Source organism: Styela clava, chromosome 11, assembly GCF_964204865.1.
Source record: "Styela clava chromosome 11, kaStyClav1.hap1.2, whole genome shotgun sequence".
Classification (NCBI taxonomy): Eukaryota; Metazoa; Chordata; class Ascidiacea; order Stolidobranchia; family Styelidae; genus Styela; species Styela clava.
This window is the reverse complement of record NC_135260.1, coordinates 7,383,396-7,406,634: the sequence shown is the minus strand read 5'-3', so window position 1 is coordinate 7,406,634 and position 23,239 is coordinate 7,383,396. Positions and strand designations below refer to the sequence as shown.

The 23,239-nt window shown below is 36.5% G+C and overlaps 2 protein-coding genes and 1 pseudogene across 2 annotated transcripts; 2 read left to right on the top strand and 1 right to left on the bottom strand.

Annotated features, from left to right (window-relative positions):
* Nucleotides 1-951, bottom strand: LOC120347356 (E3 ubiquitin-protein ligase makorin-1 pseudogene; annotated as a pseudogene).
* Nucleotides 952-8,263: 7,312 nt separating this feature from the next.
* LOC120347329 (scavenger receptor cysteine-rich type 1 protein M130-like) lies at nucleotides 8,264-15,165 on the top strand. The gene is made up of 11 exons (XM_039417250.2): nucleotides 8,264-8,344; nucleotides 8,707-8,772; nucleotides 8,903-9,229; nucleotides 9,698-9,866; nucleotides 10,376-10,530; nucleotides 10,989-11,099; nucleotides 12,139-12,252; nucleotides 12,464-12,580; nucleotides 13,046-13,363; nucleotides 13,761-13,885; nucleotides 14,822-15,165. Exons 1-10 carry the CDS (start codon nucleotides 8,278-8,280, stop codon nucleotides 13,877-13,879), a joined length of 1,563 nt encoding a protein of 520 aa, XP_039273184.2. The 5' UTR covers nucleotides 8,264-8,277; the 3' UTR covers nucleotides 13,880-13,885; nucleotides 14,822-15,165.
* Nucleotides 15,166-20,301: 5,136 nt separating this feature from the next.
* LOC144429849 (HHIP-like protein 2) lies at nucleotides 20,302-22,986 on the top strand. Its single transcript, XM_078118067.1, has 3 exons — nucleotides 20,302-20,426; nucleotides 22,151-22,313; nucleotides 22,665-22,986. Exons 1-3 carry the CDS (start codon nucleotides 20,320-20,322, stop codon nucleotides 22,869-22,871), a joined length of 477 nt encoding a protein of 158 aa, XP_077974193.1. The 5' UTR covers nucleotides 20,302-20,319; the 3' UTR covers nucleotides 22,872-22,986.
* Nucleotides 22,987-23,239: the final 253 nt, after the last annotated feature.

Sequence of the window (23,239 nt, the reverse complement as noted above, 5' to 3'; positions counted from 1 at the left end):
TTGTATATTTCATAGGATTTATTTCTACATCATTACACAAATTCAAATCCATGTTCACTTGACAACACATTCTCTTATGGCCTACTACTTTCCGCAGTGTATTACAATCACTTCTCCGGTTTTCATTGCTTGTTTCCCCGAAGAACCATTCCACCGAAAGAACCGCATGTCTTCTAATTCATCTACTTTTGCGCGACTGATTGAACGTTCGCAGGTAATATATCAACGTAGTATCTGTAGTATTTTATCGACGACCAGTCAATACCCATTCATAGTCAGCTTGGTATCCGAGCCCTTCCAAGGTTTGAGCATGAATATGCATGACTCGAACAAGTTCAAATAAATCTTGTGGATTGAGAGAGACTCTTCGATGAATTACTTCAACAAATTCATACCATGTGCCTCGCCCTGCCCTTGCACTTGGATATCTAAGTTGGTTTTGAGCAAAGAGGTTGATAGTTTCTTCTGCTGTTGTGCCGTCTGGGTACGCATGCAAATAATAACACCTTGTCCCGTATCGACAGGTTCCTTTGCCTTGCTGAAATCTTCGACATGGTGTGAGTGACATTTCCTTTTTGTGTTTGATCATTAAAGCCTTCTTTTCTTCTGGATCAGTAACCCATTCTTCACTGGGCGTCACGAACGAAGACGCAGTCCGGCATGTGGGACATAATTTGACGACAGAACTTTCTAATGACCTAGTACATCTCCATTGTATTATACATTCAAAGCAAAACGCATGGACACAATTGTCAAGTAATCCGAACCTTCTTTCCGAATCTTCCTTCTCGCATACGACTTCCATACAAATTCCACAAACAATTTCATCGTCTTTACAACATTTGTCTTGAGAATCTTTGTTGGTTAATTGCTGGTCTGCACAAGATGATTGTTTCGAGTTCATATTGTGTTGTTGAGATAATCGTATTAAGACTGAATGATTTGCTGCCACCAACAACTATATTTATGTATTGAAGCTTCAAAGCAGAATCACAACATCTCGATGCGTTTTAGTGCTAATCGGAGCTGCGAAATTGATAATTCGTTGTTCGTGTAGAAAGTGTTACAAGGCTACAAATTGCGATAAAGTTCGATAACTTTATCATAGCGGGATACGGCGAGGGTGCGTAATAAACATTGACGGACAAATTGTCAGGTGATAAATTATATCTGTTATCAGTAGGTTGATATGAAGTATTTTCGTTCGTATAACAACATTCAACAAATAGAAAATTAATTTAATGTTATGTGTTTTTCTTATCTTATCTTATAGAATGAATTTTCCGCACTAAAAACTTTGAACAAACTCGAGTTCTGAACAGTTAAAGTTAATTCTCATAATAGTTCTAGTTATTTTCATAATAATTAGACAACACTCAAAATTGGGTTCAAAGTTCAATATCACTGACCATTTACGGGCCACACAGAATCGTTGTCAAGTAAAACAAGAGAGCTATGCTCAAATATATGGACACGTAGCGCCACATAATTTTGATGACGTAATAGCAAAAAATAAAAGTAATACCCTTATGGCAAAAAATTCCATCTTTAACCACTGAAAATTTCAAAGCAATTGGTTCAGTAATCAAAGAGAAAAGCGATTTCTTTAAAACTTTTTAAAGAACAAAAACAACATAACGGTCGTTGTGTCCACTACGTGTCCAATAATCATCACGCTTTGATTGCGAGAATGCAATACCTCAACAGGAAATTCATTTTGAAAAATATTATTTTGACCTGGCCTAGTTCACAGTTTTTTAAAAGCTCTGTGAATCATTTTGGCAACGACCATGCGTAAGAATTTGCTCACAAACTGTTAATGATTACATCCCTCGATGGTAAGGCAAAAGGGTAGCACTTTAGTGCGTTATGCACAGTTGAAATCAGAAGTCTTTGCACAGAAGACAAATAGCTCCATTATAAAGCGATAGCACTGTGAGATTGACTATTTCCCAGAAAACTGGAGGGCCGATCGGGACGAAACTTGGCATGTAGCGGGTGGAAGTTACCAAACTAACACACAAAATTTTTCAGAACGATCGGACTAGGGGAAGTGGGCCAAAACGGGGTTCTAGTGGAAAAATTAAAGGATGCGCGACATTGAGCTGTCAATCAAGCCACGCTATGTGATTTTGGGGTTTAGAGGCCGTTTAGTTCCGTTTCCGGGGCCAAAAAGCGTTTGCCCGAGTATTGGGATTTTTTCCAAGTGTAATTGGGGGTGGGGGCACTGCCACCGCCCCCCCAGTGGTGAGAAAACGTGTGGAAAGCCACGCCCACTTAGGTAATATGGTTTTTGGGCTATTAGGAGCACTTGGAAGTGGTTTTTGGGCAAAGTGATGCTCAAATCTCAAAGGGACTAATATATAGAATATTTCACCACCTGAACTTTGGGAATTCCCCCTCCCAATCGCCCTCCAGTGGCGTAAGAAGGTTGCGCACCTAAAAACGAAGCTATCGAGAAATAAAATAGATAGGTATGTTGGGAAAATTTAGTTTAATGCTTTTTTCAAGAAATTTTTTTTCTCTCACTCCCCAGTCATGGTCTAGTGATTTTTGCTTATTGCAGGCCTCTGAAAGGACCTATTAAGAAAGTAAAGGCATGGGCATGTTAAGAAAAATTATATGAATCTATTTTGGAAGAAATTTTATTTCCTCATCTCCTCAGTCACGCTCCAGTGATTTTACGTTATATCTCAAGAATGGTAGAAGGTAGAGGTGCCATATTTGGGTCATACAAGGTAGTTGAGGTCTAGTTTGTGTCAAAAAAAATTCGTCACGGTCGAGTGATCACGGACCTTAAAATTGGAAAAATTGGACTCCGGTTAGGGGTGATCAGTTTATTACGTGGTATTTGAACTTCTTAATGGACTGAAGGGGTCGGGGGCAGAGCGCCGGACGAATTTCCGCCATTCGTCCGGCGCAACGACGCGAGTCCTCCAACAAACTTCAAACAAACATCTGCTTCTTAATTTACTAAAAATATTTCTATACATTTCCCCTCGCGGGTAGCGTAGCGACCTCCCCTGGATGGTCTCGCAACCTGTCGCACTGAAAGTGCGAATGCACAGTCTAAATCAGAAAACGTTGCACGTGAGGTGGAAGTTAAAATTCTATGCGTGGGAGACCGATTGATGAGCATTTCCACTATGTAGGGTAGGGCTGATGAGGTAGGTGATTAGCACGTTAGTCAGATATCCCTGTCCGCATGACGCAGAAAATTTTTGGAAACGATCGGGCCAGAGGAAAGGGGTCAAAACGGGGTTTTTGTTGCCCGAGGCTGTTCATTGGTCAATCAGCTGTCAATCAAGTCACGCTAGAGTGATTTAGGGGTTTAGAGGTCATTTAGCTAAGTTTCCGGGGCCGGAAAGCGTTTGCCCGAGTATTAGGAATTTTTCCAAGTCTTTTTGGCGGTGGGGGCTGTGCCCCCACGCCCTCTTTGGTGAGAAAACCCGTGCAAAGCCACGCCCACTTGGGTTCTATTGTTTTTAGGGAATTCTGAGGCATGTGAATGGGGTTTTGGGCCAAGATTTGCCTAATTCTCAAAGAGTATAATTATTTGAAATTTTCTTTACTGAAAAATTGGTGTTTCCCCCTCCCAATCGCCCTCCAGTGGCGTAAGAAGGTTGCGCACTTAAAAATGGAGCTATTGAGAAATGAAATAGATAGGTATGGTTGGAAAAATTAGTTTAACATTGTTTTGAAGAAATTTTTGTTCTCTTACTCCCCAGTCACGCTTTAGTGATTTTGGCTTATTGCAAGCCTCTGAAAGGACATATTGAGAAAGTGAAAGCATGGGCATATTTGGAAAAATTATTTGAATCCATTTTGAAAGGAATTTTTTTTCTCCAACTCCTCAGTCATGCTCCAGTGATTTTACGTTATATCTCGAGAATGGTAATAGGTAGAGATGCCATATTTGGGTCATACAAGTTAATTGAGGTCTAGTTTATGTCAAAAAAATTTCGTCACAGTTGAGTGATCACGTGCAATAAAATTAATAAAACTTGATTCCCATTGGGGATGATCAGTTTCTAACCTAGTATTTAAACTATTTATTGGACTAAAAAGGTCGGGGGCACTGCGCCGGACGAATGCCGCCATTCGTCCGGCGCAACGACCAGGGTCTTCCAACAAAATCAGAACAAACACCTACTTTTTACCTTACTAAACACATTTCTTTACATTTCCCCTCGCGGGTAGCGAAGCGACCGACCCCTGGATTATTGACCTTAAGCTTAATAGAATTTGTTTTGCACCCGTTGATTGTCGCGAACGGAGGAAGATGTTGGGTCGTGCATCATGGTAGGATGGTAAAGTGTGAAAACCGAAGTGTTTGTCAACACATGTCGTTTCTTTTCGTAAACTATAGCCACTTCATAGATTATGGTACTTTGAATCATTTCTCCAATCTTACCCTGCACAACATGCATTTGAGTGAGCGAGTCAAATTATTGAGCTGGTTATAGTTTTTAATAAAATTGGATGACGCTGTTGCATAGAAGATCAAGATTGTATCTGTGGGTTATCGATCTCCAATGTGAACTTTGGTGTCAAAAGTTACTAAAAATGTTACTTTTCAAATTCATTATATGCAAGATTTGTTCCATAATAAAACATTGCTTGTTTTGGTACTGCCGTAGTATGTGAACCATGATGGCGGACACCGGAACGTAGTATGTGTACCGGGTTAGGCCATGATTTCAGGTACAAATACTACAGGAGTCATTTGGCTAGTCCCCAAGCTCGTAATAGGACTAAAATACGGAAAATGGGAATATAATTATTGCCTAGCCCTAACCTGGTACACATACTACGTTCCTGTGTCCGCCATCTTAGTGCACATATTACGGGAATGCCCTTGTTTTAGGTGTTTGACATAATGCTTTTAAAATTTGATTCACACAACCCAATAATTTGATCACCTCACGGGATCATGTATGGTATGTTTCGCCTTCAATTTGAACCTTCAAAGTATCAAGTCATTCATATCTCCTGCGATATCGTATTTAATTTTAAAGGTAAAAAATATAATTACATCTTAGATATTATTTTTATCATGTCTTTTTCTATTATTGGCCCGATATATGCTAACCCTATTCCGATTGCATATTATCGCAGTTCTAAAATCGTGCTTTCTCTGCATCTTGAATGGATTTAATCAAAATTAGCACAAGCTATTGTTCTTCTCGCGAATTATCGCAAGATTATCCCCCTTGGTCATTGTATTGTTATCTCGCTCTAGACAAATCTTTGCACAGCATGAGAAAGAAAAACGCTCTGCCATCGTTGATAAACTGCGACTTGTAACTTACAAATCCCAGACAATGTTCAACTATGATAACTAGAATAGGTCGTTTAACTTCTGGAATCGAGGAATAAAAGAATAAATGGACAGCATCGAATCACAAATAGTTTCTAGCGGTTACAGGAACCGGCAAAACATTGTCGAATCAGATAGACCTGGAAAGGAAGCTGAGCTGCAAAAAGCAAGCAGTACCGGTAGCGATTCATCAGCAGAACAAGAACAGCCAACCTGTGGAATATGCATGGAAAGCTTCGATAAAGGAAGAGACAGTAATAATAAATACGGCCTGTTGGATAACTGCTCGCATGTATTTTGCTTTGAATGCATAATAACATGGCGGTGTACAAGGTCGTTGGAGAGTCCAGTAACCAAAGCGTGTCCTGCTTGTCGCGTACCCTCTTATTTCGTCACACCTAGTAACAATTGGGTGACGGACCCTCGGGAAAAAAGAAAATTGATGTTGAACCACAAATATGAAATGTCGAAAACACCATGCAGACGATTTCAACAAGGCAGGGGAAACTGCAGATACGGAATTAAATGCTACTACCAACACGCCTATCCCGCGTATACTCAAAACGAACAACAAACAAACCTAATTGAAACGTCAGATCCAACGGCAGATGCCCTTGATAGCAACCAAATGTCTGATATCTCTATTTGGTATGACCTCATAGAGTTGCTCGTCGGATACATGTCTGAGATTGATGTACGAAGAGAAAATGTTAATGCTTTGTAGAGCACAAATAACCTTACAGACATCATTTCAAAATGTTCAGTTGATCGAAACATTGACGATGATTTGTTAATAACTCTAATTTGACTCTTGATTTCTGAAGAATGGTAATTGATTGAATATGCATGTGATGTAATTTTCTTTAAGGTATTATATTTTATGTGACTTTTTCAACAAATAAATGGCCAACACATTGTGTCTATTGTTCTTTTTAATAAAACTAAAACGAAGGTTGGAACCTGTTTTCTACACACCCCGCATTCACGCAAATCCCATAGAACAACCTTTTGGCCAAAGGGCCACATTTAGTTTACGAATGAGTGCGCGGGCCACTTGACAAGGTTGTTATGTTATAGTCTCCACTACACCGACTACAGATTAATGAAAAACCAAACAAAGCCCTCACACCAAAATTATGAAGCATTGAAAATACGAAGATACAGTTAAGTCAAAAGTTTATCACACATAGATATTTCGATGTCAAGTATGACTTAAGTAAGCTTTTATTCAATAAGTTTGTCAATGTTCGGTGCGATGGACGATGCTGCAATGCATAGCGAATTTTTCATATGACTGTCAGAAATTAGTGATCGCACGGGGGATTTGACATGGTTCATCCGCGAAAAAACTTGCTGCTGTCAAATATTGAGGTCATCAAAACTGCCTCTTCTAGCTTCACAGAAAAACAGATTTAAATACATGGCAGACGATAAAAATAAATCCAAACATCTCTCTCCAGGAATAACGCTCACAAAGGGACACAAATAAGCTTTCGATAGCTGGGTGGTGCTTCTCGCGCGTTTGAATGATGAGGAATATTTTTTTTTTTGGAGGTTTCACAGATTCGAATAATGCCGCGCGGGCCACTCGGAAACCTTCGGCGGGCCACGGGTTGGACGACCATGGGTGGTGCTTCTCGCGCGTTTGAATGATGAGGAATATTTTTTTTTTTGGAGGTTTCACAGATTCGAATAATGCCGCGCGGGCCACTCGGAAACCTTCGGCGGGCCACGGGTTGGACGACCATGCTATAGAAGGATCGAAAACAACATTTTAAGGTTTGAGAATTTCCTCGCTTATATATGGATAGTAATTAATAAAAAAATCTTGAGGATATTTCCAAGAGTACTGATCACTCTACGTAGTACTATACGGCCAATTCCTGAAGCTAACCTGTAAAAAAACATATTTAGGAAAAAATTGTTGTGCCAAGCTGAGTCTGCAAAATCGCAACCCCGCCGCTATCAAGTTTTCTCATGCCAAAACGATTGTTACTATGCATCATTGAAGGCAGTATCATTTAGCCAAATTTCAAACTTGTTCATTTTAGCAATGCGACGTTCTTGATGAATATCTTAATATAAATAAATAGCCGGATATTTATAGGTAATACCTCTAAGGAAACCAATGAATTCATATTCCTAACGGAAGACTGTTACATAACTACAAATTTTACGTGCGATATGGACAAGTAAACATTACTCATGCGATCCAACGCGTTAAAATCAAGAAAATTATATCAATTGAATAACTTAACGTTGTACGCAATCAGTTATACACGATTTAGGTTTTATGAGTGTTATTCGTGTTTAATTTGATACTAAATTTAAACAAAACTTTTTATTATTTTGTTAGAAACGATTGTAGATACACATTAAATATGCTATTGTTAATTTTATTCCTTTGAGCTTGTAGGAAAAGCAAGGCATTTATCAATAAATATATAATAGGAGTTCAGTGTTACGCGATAATTATTCACACTGAACCCGATTCAGTTGATTTGCTTGTAGACTTTCCCCAATATATATTAGAGACAAAGAGAAGAATGACAATAGTGAAAGACAAAGGAGAATCAGTTGGTAATACAACCAAGCAAACTTTGCAAATTAAATGTCGTCTGCAATTGAATAGAGCAGAAAAATACTCGCGATCTTTGATAATTCAAGGGCGAACAAGTTTCGAAAACGGTTGTGAAAAAAAACTTTTCAATCAGAATAAAACTGTACGATAACAACTGCTCTCATATACATTGTCTACTCTTTTTCCTACTCCCAAAAGTATCTGTTACTTTGTATCTCATTTAATAAAAGTTAGATTAACCCGGTACCCCAAGGAAATATTGCGAGTGCTCCAAGGCCTCTGCCGACTTGAAATCAAAAATGAGTTCTTAATAATAAAGTAAATACTTATTAATAAGGGAAATACCACTATTACATTTTAGGCCTTTACAGCAACTATGCTTTTAATTATCATACTTAGGATATTACTCTGTCTTCTTTTTGTTTCAATTTCTGTCAGCGCAGGTATGTATCTTTAATTTAAAAACTGTAAATATTTAAATGGACATATTCCTTCTGCGGTTGACGCAAGCAAACATTATCAACCCCAAAGCATCATCATCATCCATGTTCCAAAATATAATAAAAATAGATATAGTGGAATAATGTTTATCGCTATTCAATATGTCGGGTTATTTCAAAAATTTTAGCTTAGGCAACCTTGTGTAGTAATTAATTATACGACCGGTACCAGGTTTGACAACAATTGTGAAGATCTATAATGTCGGAACAATGACTCCTATCGAATTTAAAAAGCAAGGATAGAAAGCATTCTCAAAATCAATTATGTGTTTATGTTTTATTTATCACTTATACCTGTTTTGCAGAAGAACGAGAATACGACATAAACAAATTTTTGGAATGCACCGGACACGGTCAAAGAGACAAAAAATGTAATATTGCTCAATTACAATTTTTCTGGCGACATATTAACTCAATTTCAGAATTATAAGACATATATATTCCAAGTAATTTTCAAGATCATTTTTAGATGATATTTTAATCGATATTGTTACCTTTCAGGCATGATATCAGACATTCGATTGGCTAATGGAAATCACGACAATGAAGGCCGAATTGAAGTAAAAATCAATGACGTTTGGGGAGATATTTGTTCAAATGACTGGGATATTGACGATGCTCGCGTCGTTTGTCGAATGTTGGGATTCGATGGAGCGGTCGAACATTTTAATTATCCGGAATATGGTCGAGGTGATGGTCCTGTCTGGATGAATCGTGTCCAATGTTCGGGACGGGAGGAACATCTTTCCGACTGCATTTTTCAGGGAATTCCTATTTATGACTGTGACGAAACAGACGACATTGCCGGTGTGGAGTGTATTTCCAATGTTAAGTATTCCTATGTTCTAAAAAATTTTCTTACGTACATTTCTTTTATCCACCTGGAGTAAAATTACAACAACCTTAAATCCCGTTATTGGACATAACTAATCAACTCGTCAACGAGTGGATGACATTTAATATTCATTCACTTTTGTCATTTTTTGGATATTTTCGAGGTGTCACCTACTTCCTTTCCACCACCGGTCAGTGATACAAACTAATTATGTGAAAAAAGGGTTTTGGCACAAGAATTTTGGCCCCGTCGCTCACTCAGTATAATCTCGTTGTGGGCACTTTCAAAAGGGGGGCAAAATTGAGTTCTATGTTTGAATAAGTCACAAGTTTTTCGGTTATATGTAACTTATTCAATATATTACTACTTCAATAAATGGTTGCATTTGTTCAACAATGACCTAGCTGAAGCCAAAATCTAAATTCGTACAATGTAATAGGACAGTTATAAATTTTAAACAGATCCACAAGAGGAAGTTAAACTTGAATTTGGAACACAAAGTAATGAAGGAACGGTTTTCATTAAACGAGATGGAATCTGGGGAACAATTTGTGATGATAATTGGAGTATTGAAGCAGCAAATGTAGTTTGTCATATGCTGGGATTCGAGCGGGCGTATGCTGCTCACACGTACACAAACTACTTTATAGTTATCATAAAATTTTATTATATTTAATAGATTTAGGATTATGAAATTCCAGCGAGAAATAGGTAGGCGTGGCGTTGCAATATATTTTACCCGGGGTCGGTTGGTGGACAATAGATTTCAATCCGATACCAGCGGTACCAACATAGCAAAGTCTAAAGCTTCAAGCACTTGGTCCTGGGTGACGCGCCCACAAGTTAAATTAGTTTTAAATATTGATTTCGGTAATGGCCAACTGTTTGCTTTATATTTCGTCGCACATGCACTGCAGAAACGTGAACATAGTTTTATTCTAGTGATTCTGTGTTAACGATATATGATGAATTTGTTTTTAGCCGGACATGCCATCGATTCTAAATATAATAAAGTTTTGATATTGACTAGTTTGACAATTCGGGCCTTAAAATTCTTATATATATTAAAATTATCATTCCGTAGATGCAGTTTGCTAAAATATGAGTAGCTTTTATTTCCATTGTTCTGCTTTCTACAGTCACGCATACTACGGTGAAGGAGAAGGACAGATATGGCTGGAAGATGTTACTTGCCGAATTGACGAGTGGCATATTTCAAGATGTGAACATGATATGTGGGGAGATCATAATTGTGAACACGACGAAGATGCAGGAGTTCACTGCTTAAGAGAAGTTAAGCATTGGTATATTAGATACCGGCAGTTGCTTTACCGATCAGAGTAACGTAGTGTATGATGCCGTATTGTGTTAGTGATTACTTCGCTAGCCATATGGTGTCGCCTTTTGAAAACGAAATTATGACGGTATCCGATTTGTCGACAACCAAGCTAAACGGACGCATAAAAATTAAAATAAATTCAGTCTTAGGGTAGATTTAATAATGAAAAAATATTTTAAATTTAAAAAAAAAAATAGAATATATTTATAATAAATTATATCCGTTAGGACAGATTCATTTCGCACCAACAAACCGTCATCGAATTTGATGGCGCTAAATCAGCCGGTACCCAAACCCTTCACGGGTTCTCAAACAAACAAAAATAAGGCTAATTTTAAACACTAGCATAGCTAATCAATTTTGACATTATTTAAAATATTATGATTATTTTAATTAGAGTATTTTATGAGCAGGTGAAGCATGCGTTTCGAATGATGACTGCGGCAACGATGGGACATGTGGAATAACTTCAGGAGAATGTGGTTGTGCTGCAGGCTTTTGTGGGAAATCGTGCAATGAAATAGGCAAGATCTTATATATGAATGATTTTATTATATAATATTTAAATTTTTGTATTTGTACATTCAATCTGCGAACATTTTCTATTTATGTTCGAGCGTTGCAAAATCTTTTGTTTGCATGTATTGAAATAAATAGAGCTCCAGAAGTGTGTGTACCAATACGAGGTAACTAATTTTGTTCGCCTACTTTACATCAAGTTGTATAAATGTACCTATGGGCTAGGGTATATTCACTTGGCTAACACAGACAGTCCCCGACCTCGTAATAGAACTGAAATTGGAATGAATTATGGCCCAACCTCAAATTGGTACATATACTACGGGAGTACCATATATTTGGTAGTATGTGAACCAAGATGGCGGACACCGGAGGGTTGGGCCATAGTTTTATTCCAATTTTCCTTATTTTAGTTCTATTACAAATTCGGAGACTAGCCAAGTGACTTCCATAGTATTTGTACCTGAATTGTGGCCTAACCCTAACCTGGTACACATACTACGTTCCGGTGTCCGTCATCTTGGTTCACATACTCCGGGAGTATACCCTTTATTTTATGTATAGTTATGTTTATAAACCTTTTGTTTTTACAAATTATAAATTATAGAAGATAGGCTTCACTTGAAAAAAGTAAATTGATTCCACGACTGTATAGCTATTACATAAGCTTACGAAACATTTCCGTCAATTGAATTATTGATTTCATCAATGTATATGATTCATTAAAAACACTTATTACATTTGTCCGATTTATGTTATTATATTGTATCATAATGTTTATATTATTGGAGACTGCTCGCGCTAGGCTTATTTCCTGATCTAATATTACTATTTTAACTGTTGAGAAACAAAAATGGAAATATTTCAAGCATGTTGATAAATTCGTTATAAAATATAAGCCAAAATTACATATTCTGTATAATGATTATGCAGTTGATTTGTTATATATAATACTTTTAAAATGAGGGAATAAAAACAAATTAAAGTTAATTTAACGAGGAAAAAATCTGTTAAATCTCTTTATGATTCTATATTAACTGGTAGATTGTGCAACAATTGATTGTGTGAACGGAAAATTGTTTGATGGATTTTCATCGGCTGAATGTAGATGTACAGGCAATTTTGGTTTGGACGGAGACGGATTATGCACAGTTGAGGGTATTATTTCATGACTAGAATAATTTTTTTGTGCCACTTTGATATGTGATTTCACTTGCTCAAAACGCGATCTCAATCGCATACCAAAGTAGCTCATTTTTCTTTTTTTCGCATTTTCCAGATATTAAATTCATTTAGAATTAAATTTTGAAATATTTAATTAAATAAAAGAAGAAAACTTACTAGTACTTATTTTATTTAAATTATTCAGGCGAATCTAAATGCGATCCACCTTGTACTGAAGGGCTCGGATATTGCTTGCTCCAAGAGCATACCGATTCGGTTTATTCATGTGATTGCATAGAAGGAGTGGACGATTGTACAGAAGGTAGGTAGTCTTCAAGACTGGGTAAGTCTCAACAGTACACGGGGATACTATAGGCGTGATCCTAACATTTCGTCAAATCCAGTCATCAGTGAAATTTTTTTTTCACCATGCTGAAAATACCAAATCTGGAGAACGAGCGGCACCGTTGGTAGACACTAACAAAACGTGATAAATAGAATAAAGTAGAACTATATAAATTTTTTATTTAATAAAACTAAAAAAAGCAATAGGTACGCCAAGGCGACCTGGTAATGAACAGTAAAGGATTAATATCTAATATTATCTAAATGATTTAATCTAAGTAGTAGTTTGTATTAGTAGTATATATTTATGGTTTGACAAATAGTTCGTTTCGCCCCACCGGTACAAATTCTTTCCCTCTGAAATTAGACACGATTGAACGGAGATATCATATCAACAGTCAACTTTGTTTCGAATTTATTTATTTTTAATGTCTAATTTTAGAATCAGATGACATAGTAAGAATCGTCGATGGAGTTGCCGATCACCAAGGCCGAGTTGAAATTTACCATGATGATGAGTGGCGTGCAATTTGTGACGATTTATGGGACCTAGAAGATGCTCATGTGATTTGTCGCATGCTCGATTATTCGGGCGCCATCGCAGCTGTGCACGATGCTCACTTCGGAAAGTGTAATTGCGGATACTGGTTGGACGATGTTCGGTGCAATGGACACGAGGCTCATATATCTGATTGCGTGCATCGACCATGGGGCAATCACAATTGTGGCTCATCAGAGGCGGCGTCAGTCATTTGTGAAAGTAAGATTTACTGAATTAATGAGGTTGGCGTTTTTGTTTATTGCTTTTAATACCATCTCTCAAGACCAAGATCAGTCTAACAAGACTAAGATCTGCTTAAGATCATCTTTGTTAAAATGCTGTGGAAAATTCCTAAATATCAGTTTGCCGTGGGAATGGTGATTTGGGTACAGCCACAACTTACGACTATTCTAACGATATTCTCAGTCTTTCAGAGCTTACATGAGCGATTGTACATACAACATACCTACTTGTTACGAGGTATGACGTGAAAAATCGTATTACCAAATTATGAATCTTCTAAAATTTGGCATCTGTCTTTCCAATACTGTATACTTTTATAAATACAAAAATATAAATTTTACAAATATATTTTTAATTGATATTTATTGTTCAGTGCCGTGTGATTCTGGACCATGCAAAAATAAAGCGAAGTGTAGAAATCTCAATAAAGAAGAATACGAATGTACCTGTACTTCTTCGTTCAAAGGACCAACTTGTGAAATACCTTGTTAAACAAAGGTGTGTGCTATTTTTCGAAAAACAAAGATTATAATGTTTGCTGCCCAGCAAATGATATCGCTGTCTCTAACTCAACTACAAGCACTATAACAGTCGATCAAAAATGATATCCTTCGTGCTATATTGACAAGCAATAAAATAAAACTGCAGCTAACACGAACCAGAATATTGGATTGTTACGGTTGGTTAGTCATAATTATGACGTAATATCAAAGCCGTAGCAGACTTAACTCCATCCATAGTTTCCGCACAGCAATTAACGCGCAATCTGCAGTAGCATCGGTAGTGTTGGTGTTGAGAGGGTACAATAAAGTAAATTAAAAGAAGAAGACGAATACTTGTACACAAATGTGCAAGCATAATTTAGTATTTGTAATCTACTTTCCGATACAAACTTTGCGTCCGACTCACTCCTACCTACGCGATTCTTTTGTCAAAAATTAGTAAAGTGATAAATAGATCTTAAATATTCGAAAGCATAACGTTTACATATTTATTTTTTGGGAGAGCAATGATGACAAACCTCGGCCAACCATTTCAAGTGGAATATGGATTTAGTTACGATGCTAATCATTCAATACGCGTGAACGTTTATGGTGAATCACGCAGTAACAAACCCTGGGTTACATGAAACACCCCACTTTAGCTGGGACTACACCGATCGAGTGTTACCTAATTACCTTATGTTACTTGCCCTTTTGCGCTGAGCTCTTGTATACAATATACATTTAGGTCTTGCCGCACATTAACACCTCAAAATCTCATGGATTATTGAACCTTATTCCCACGACAGCATCTTTGCATTATACGGATCCACTGACGAAAATGCATAACGAAAGGGTATGGAGTTAGTTTCGTGTAACCCAAACTGATAGCTACAATATATATATGTCTTCAGTGTGAATTCAACGAATAACATTGCTTCCTTTTTTTTAGATCGATAGGCGGAGAGCAAAAATATATACAGTACTTTATATCTATATACAGAATTATACGATGCAGAAGAGAAATTCCGTAACACTTTATGATGAACCTGGAAAAAAATAGTTTAATATTATTTTGAAAAATTTCTAAATTAAGACTTGGTTATAGGATTTGGGCGTGTCTCTTTTTAACTCCATCCGATGATTTCGATAAAAATTTCAAACCTAATGAAATAGTTGTTTTTTATTTTTGAATTATATATATTTTAACAATATATATATGCATGGGCTTCAACGATTAACAACTTTCCTTTGTATCTAACACAGTATTGATAAATATTTAATTGCCTGATCCATTACATCCGTGAAGATTAGATAAAGCTTCTGCATTCTCGGGCATAGTAGAAAGAGGAATTGATCACAGAGAAAACTTTCTGATTGACAGCAACAAGTTAACAGGACTGGTTTTCCATAGCAAAGGTTTAAAATAAATAAAGCTACTTGGTTCTAATAGCCAACGAAAAAGAATGGTAAATACCGTGCTTTCCCGAAAATAAGACCGGGTCGTATTCCAATTTTCTTCCGAAAAATAATACCAGAGCTTATTTTCGGGGGATGTCTTATTACTTATCGATCTCGGTCGATCTATTAGTATTCACACAGCGTTGGCAACTGAATTATAGTCACTTCGAGGATCAAAGAGATGTTGTTAAAGACTGATCTTGGTAAGGTTTTGGTGCCAGCTTTAATTGCTTTAAAAGGTGAAAACATTTGTTGTTGTTGTTCGTTTTCATTTGAGTAAACCATGGGCAGAATTAAACACAGCTCTTTTCTTCCATTTCGAATGATCGTTCGTTTGGCAGGAACAGTAGTGATGACATCAGGGATCAGACAACACTTGTAGTCTTACCTTAATTGGAGGTAACTACCCTAAACAGGTAACTTGGCATTCTCAGGTACATGGTATTGTAACTTCTTATGTAAAATCTTTGGTTTATCGAAAAAATATGATTGGCAATTTTAGGAGATATCCATTCTCTGTAGTCTATTCAATTGCAAGGGTCGGCAACCTTTAGAATTGAAAGATCCAATGGCATCCTTTCCGTCAAACTCAAACCCACTCGGAGCCGCAATATCTACTCTAATGTCAGTGGTTATCAAAACTCTCTAAAAACCACTCATGATGCAATATCCTAATTATTACTTAGAAGAAACCGAATGAATTCCGAATGATGCATTAAATCAGTTTACGATGAAATGAAAAGAACTTGAAAAATGAAATGAAAAAGATTGTTTTGACAGATTTGAATCAACTTAATGCGACCTATTTTTACCGCTTTCGACTTATACCCGCTGTGACGTGTAATTAGTGAGTAGTAATCGATTTTAAGCCCCCGACTTTTATTGAATTTCCATTGCTTCAAACGACAAACTGCTGTAGACACTTTGAACCAGTGCTCCGAGAACGAAGAGCCGCATGCGGTTCCGGAGCCGATCGCTGTTCTATTGCAACACTATTGATGCATGCCTGTAGACGCCAAATTTGGAGTGCCTTTAGCGTAGGGTTACCATATTTGAAAAAGCAAAATTCCGGACAGTGCATGACTATGTCGCACAACCTTAGTCCTAACCGGTACACAAAAACTATGTTCAGGTTGTGCGCCATCTTGGTGCGCATACTTCTTTCTGGAGGTCCCTATTTTCATGAGACCATATATATGCGCTACCGAAATGCTAAGCCTGCAAACGCTATACGATACTCATTCTAAAGCGCCAGCTACCGAAATGAAAAGTAATGTCTTCAGTCACAAGCAGAATCTCACACCAGGCAGGTAAGCACACTCTAAATATAGCTACGGGCCGTCGACTGAAAAAATCTCAACTTCAGAGTGAAAAATAAGAATGAGAATTAGATTGTGCCGAAACGGAAAAACAGCAATTACATGCTTAAAACAAATTAAAGACAATCACTACAAATTTACTCTTCTGACCATGCATATTTTTCTGAAGATCTAATTCTCTTCTTGTCTGATTTCAAAAATGAAAACAATTCACTACAGTGCATATTATTGAAATTATATTGGAGAGTCAACATGCCTTTTATAGTCGCAACTTGTTTCTCTCTTTAGTCCACTGACTTTGCATCAGTGAAAAGACTCTCTCTACATTGGCATTGCGGGATGTAACAGCAAAGAAAAACAGTTCAATCCTCAAAATTTTGGAGTGGCATGTGATGTTCGTAGACTGATCGAAATATTTGCACCATTTCTTATGCGTTGGCAGTTTAATAAATTCTTCGTCTTGTAGGTAACTTTCCACAAACTGCTTCCTTCAAGTTACAGAATCGGTCAAAGCATTTATCATCGTCCACATCAACCCGTTTACTAATCAGATGTTCCAGGCAAGGCTTCACATCAGGGGTCGGCAACTTTTTGTCGCTCGCGGGCCAAAACCAAAGGTTGCAAGTCATTGGCGGGCCTCATATTTTTAGAATGTTGAAAACCGAACGGATAGCCGATGAATCACACTTTTTCACACAGATCAGAAGTTAAATTTAGAGCAGCGCACGAAGACTGACCATTTGAATATTTTCTGCACCATTAAACCATTTGCGCTAAGCATCAACTTTTCTGCGTTTTGTTGCCATTTGTGTAATTATAATTAAATTATAGGGTCATTAAACGCGCAATTGTGAGTTATAACATAATTTAGCGTACGCGTGTCGCAAAATTAATTCTGTTACGTAAAGAATATAATCTTTAAAACAGCTGTTTTGTTACTATAATCCAGTGAAGCGTCGCGGGCCGGATTATATTGCTCCGCGGACCGGATCTGGCCCGCGGGCCGTAGGATGCCAACCCCTGCTTTACATCCTTCCAACTTGGTATCTCGTTCAAGGTTATCCATTTGAAACAAGTAAACTCTTCCATTGGTTTCATCCATTTGCACAGGTATTCCAAGCATCTCTCATTGACGTTTGCAACTCTAACACCATTGATAAGGAAAACGCTCTGTTATATTAAAATTCCATACAACCTCGTAGTAAAAATATGCGCACGGTACGAAATAACAATGTTCTGTATTAGCAGTGTTCACATTACAATTGCAGATGCAGTAAAATTCCGGACATTTGAGCATTTTTCAAAATTCCTCCCGGACGCAAAATTTAACCCTAAATTCCGGACATGTCCGGAATTTTCCGGACGGTATGGCAACCCTACTTTAGCGCCCACACCAGGTGTAATTCTTAGATGGTCGATCTGTTTTAGTAAACTGATTTTGTCACTCCAATGCAAAAGACGCGTATAACAGTACAAGTTGATGTCGTTTATTGTCAGGAAAGTACAGGTGTACGAAGATACGTCGGTACGATGTTAAAAGTAGAGAATACGACAGTACGTGATTACGTCAATACGTGGACACGAGAGTACGTCAGTACGAGAGTACATCAATACGTGTACGGGAAGTACGGCAGTACGGTTTTCTAAATAAAACAAACAATAATTACAACAAAAAATGTGCCGGCAAGATATAACTCGACAATTGAAATCATTAACTAAACAAAATTGTACACATTAGAACTGAACTTAACATACGCAGGTTTAGGTTTACGCCAGTAAAATAACAGTTGCGGCTGATTACAAAAGTGGTCATTATAGAACACGGTACAACCGAAATATTCTCTAAATATAAAAACAATAAACTGAAATACGTACTTGACAGTGTAGCTTTCAGCTTACAAAACAATCGACAGTTGATTGGGACAGTTATTGAAATTAAGTTAATGTTATTAAATCTAAATATATGAAAATACAATTAAAATCTTGGAACTACAAATCTGCAACCAGACAACGAAAACCTTGCACCACAAATCCCACAGTCCTGAGAAGGTCGAATCAAGGTCCTGAAGCAGCGCGCGCAGCAAACGCGCATGGGGTATTATGATGTCACAATCACTAAAATCTGTGAACGTATGTACCACCAGCGCCTCCAGTGGTAAACAACAAAAAATATAATGAAGCGAAAGAGGCAGTTTCATTGCCTGTTGTTATCAGAATTTTTACAAGTCATTAATTAGGTACTTGATATTTGAATTTTTTATTTTGTGTTTCTGAAATATATCATTCCTGACAAAGAAACTGTGCATTTTTTGCCTTCCTGAAAATATAGTTGTCATTTTAATGAGATTTTGCAAAGTTCGTGGTCGTGGGTAATATAATGGAGTTGGGGCTAACCGTGTGGTTACAAATATATTTAACACAGATTTCAAAACAACACTTCGAAATCATTTATTGGTCTGCAAACATTCAGTGCTATTTTCATTACCAATCTTTCCAATTTCAACTTTTCCAAATGTTGATATCAAACTGATAATTATAGGCTGCCAATGATTTGATTGAAAAATATCATATTCTCAAATCCATATTTACAATGATTTCAACACACGCGATGCATTATTAGACTTTTTACTCACTTAACTGTTTCGTTTGGATGGGATATACATGATTTCAGCAGAATCATAAGGCCGCATATATAATCTTACCATCTGGAGCAAAAAATAAACGGGACAGTGCGTGTTAGACAAGCATGCAATATACAATTTATCTCTCTATCTAGACTAGAGAAGTGAGTTGCAAATTTGTGTGTAAATCGGCTGCCTCTGTTAAAAAGTAAAATTGTATTAATATCAAATAAAAATAATATTTATGACTGTCATACATACTGCATAACCGGGAAATTTAGGTCTACCTGGCGGGACAAATCGTTAAAAATCAGTACCACCCAGGCTCAACATATATATATATCGATCAAGATCGATAAGTAATGAAATGGTGTTGCAATCGAATTCTATTTTGACATTTTTGAGTTTTGAAAAAAATATATATATTATATATACGTTATATATATCATTTGTAGCTCATCATTTTATATATACTCAAAATCAACCTTTTTGCAGATATCCACGAGTGCAGTGTAGGGGTAAAAATGTACGTGTCTGTAGCGATAACGAAACAAATCCAAAGGCTTTAAAATAGAAAAAAGATAGATCCTACATTAAATCTATTATGAGTTGCGCTCTTTTATTGACATTTCCTCCCTCAGGAAACACCGTCATGTATGTCAATTTCTGTCATTGTCCTATTAGTATTTGGCATTGATGGTAAATATGTCTGATAAAATTTACATGTAAAAGACGATGTTGTAATAATTATTTCTTGTTCTTTCTTCGACCTTTGATTACACAGTATACATATCATTCCTGGTATATGACCAGCCGGATACCTCTGCACTGCAGTGCTTTTATTTCCGGCACAATGAAATCACTGTGCTATTGAGTAGAATTAAATCACAGGAAAAGAACGGCGCACCCCGACCTAATAGCATATAGTTTACTGCTTATACACAAAACAACAGGAGTCATATATTTTCAGGGACAAAAGTTGTAGATGTTTGTATTTATAAATATATACATGTATATTTTGTTACAGATTGTTAGACTTAGTATACAGTATGTATAAAATTGCAATAACACCGATTTGCTATTGTTTTGTTATATTTTTTAAAATGATGTCAGACGCACACCCTATATGTATGGACGATAGTGCACCTACAATCAGGTTAGTACACATCTGGTATTTTCTATTAAAGGTATATAAATATAAGCCTGTACATACATACATATATATATATAACAACGTATTCTTTTTTTAACACAGTATTAGGCTACATAATGATGCATTTTCTTGTGAATTTGAATGACAGGATACATTTATAAACAAGATACGAAATGCAATATTAACCACTTTTTCTATTTTAATTAAAAGTTTCTTTTTCGAATTTTTTTTAAAATTTAGATAGAAATTAAATTTTCGCATGACTATCTATTGTAACAAAGTTATCGCTCATTTTACATTGAAAATATAAATTATACCTAAAATCGAATATTGTAATATGAACTTCAATACGCATCAGATTTTGCCATTGCAACAATGATTTCATCACCTAGTGTGTGCGTAGCCTACAATGTTTACAAGTTTTTTTAGGTCAATTCTGACCCGAACTACAAACATGCTCAGCTCTTAAACGCTTTTCTCAGAAACGAAAAAAAAATGTTTGTTCAAGAATGGGTTCATTTTAGGAAAAGTAGGAAATGGAAGAATTGATTTAAATTTGGCCCGGGTAAAAACGTGAGGGCTTTTTCAGTAAGGCTTTATTGGAAAATATCAACACTTCACCTGGATGACCGATGCGAGGGGCCTTTAAAATGGGGCGTCAGCAAAAATTTAGTATGTGAGGTTCAATTGGAAATTATCAATAATCTAGCTATCATCTGGAAATTTTATTCTAAGTAATTTATATAATTGTGCTTTGTGTTTATATCTTTGACAGTTATATTTTAACGTGACTTTCACTATATGAGCAAATAGAATATTAAAGAGATGTTTGAATAGTCTTGGAGGCAATTCCAGTCGAACATGCTAAACTTCTATAATTAACGTATTTATTTATATTGAGGTTTAGAGTTAATCAGGTTAATTAGCGGGCGGCAACAATTTCGATCATTTGTAATTTCCAAATTATATCTCCCATCTTCGAAAAAGGACGAGACTGAAATTTGCTTTACTTCACAATGCTGGGCATATTCGAATTATAGTAATCTTGAAATTCACTAAAACTGAACACTAAAACATGTTTATTGAAATTAAGATAAGATTTTTTTTATTATTATATTGATTTCTGGGGAGAGGAAAGCCGATAAGATAGCTTACTCGAATGACAAACCACGCTCTCTCATCGGGTTGCCAGTCAATCTCCTGTATGGGATTAGTTATCTGTTTCGAATGCATGGATTTTATGATGGTGGAAGCCGTATCACACACCAGTGATAACGTGAACCCTCCTGAGACGGCGAGAAGATCGAATATCCTCTCGCATATAATTATCCCTCGGAATTCGAACCTCCGCGGGGTACACTGAATGATACTCCTGCAGTATGTGTACCAGGTTAAGGTTAGGCCGAGTTATAGTTCTATTCCGAGTGCGGGGATTGTCTGTGTTAGCCAAGTGAATATACCCGCTTCCATAGGTTTCAGTTCCTTTACGCAATATGATGTAAAATAAGCGAACAAAATTAGTTACCTCCATATTGGTACACATGCTTCTGGAGCGCCCACTGAAATGCGATGGCAAGCGTGTCCTAACGCATAGAACGTTGCGCCAACCGACGAGAATACTTTCCACCAGGATAAAATATTTACACTGAATGTACAATTACTTCTTACGTTGCCACACGGATTCTCTTTGTCGTCTAATCAATCTTATACGAAGATTTTATTTCAAGAGATGCGAGTAGAAAATTCAAATTGTGTGCACAGTTCGAATGGTTCGGTTGCTGCAATGCACAAAAAGTTGAGAAAATTCAAGATAAACTTGACGAAATAATTGCAAGAGACAAAAACATGTCTGAAACTTGTAGAAATCTATTGGAAGAAATGCTATGCCAGGTAGAAAAGCATTGTTTCGAAGATAGCTTGAATTTTAATTCACTTATAGTTATAGTGACTAAATTTTTAATCTTTTTTGGATTAAGATGTCGTCAAGCAGCCTTTACTATTCCGTTGGGAAAAATTCACACAAAATATAATTCGATCAATGTATTCTCAAATTTTGAAAACGTGACCTTAAATAATAATAATAATTCTTACTCCAATACAGCTCACGAAACAGGGAACAAAATTCCAAGTGTCCTAAACTTGATTTTGAAAGCTGTGATTAACTTATTCGTTTGATTACTATCGATAGTCCTTGTGCTATTTGACTGTTATATTAATTGGAGCTTACTAATATTTTTGCAGCAATGTTCAGCCTGGTCGGGGCACATGTACTCAACAGAATACAACTTTGACGAAACAAAAACTATTAAATATCCTGGAATTTGCCCCAAATATGCAGGGAAATTATACAAAAATTGCAAATCGTATTTTCCAATAATCTTTGATCTGAAAGAAACAATTGAATTTTCCCAATTCAATGAACTTATGAAAGCCGGTTCAGATCGATAAGTAATGAAATGGTGTTGCAATCGAATTCTATTTTGACATTTTTGAGTTTTGAAAAAAATATATATATTATATATACGTTATATATATCATTTGTAGCTCATCATTTTATATATACTCAAAATCAACCTTTTTGCAGATATCCACGAGTGCAGTGTAGGGGTAAAAATGTACGGGCCTGTAGCGATAACGAAACAAATCCAAAGGCTTCAAAATAGAAAAAAGATAGATCCTACATTAAATCTATTATGAGTTGCGCTCTTTTATTGACATTTTCTCCCTCAGGAAACACCGTCATGTATGTCAATTTCTGTCATTGTCCTATTAGTATTTGGCATTGATGGTAAATATGTCTGATAAAATTTACATGT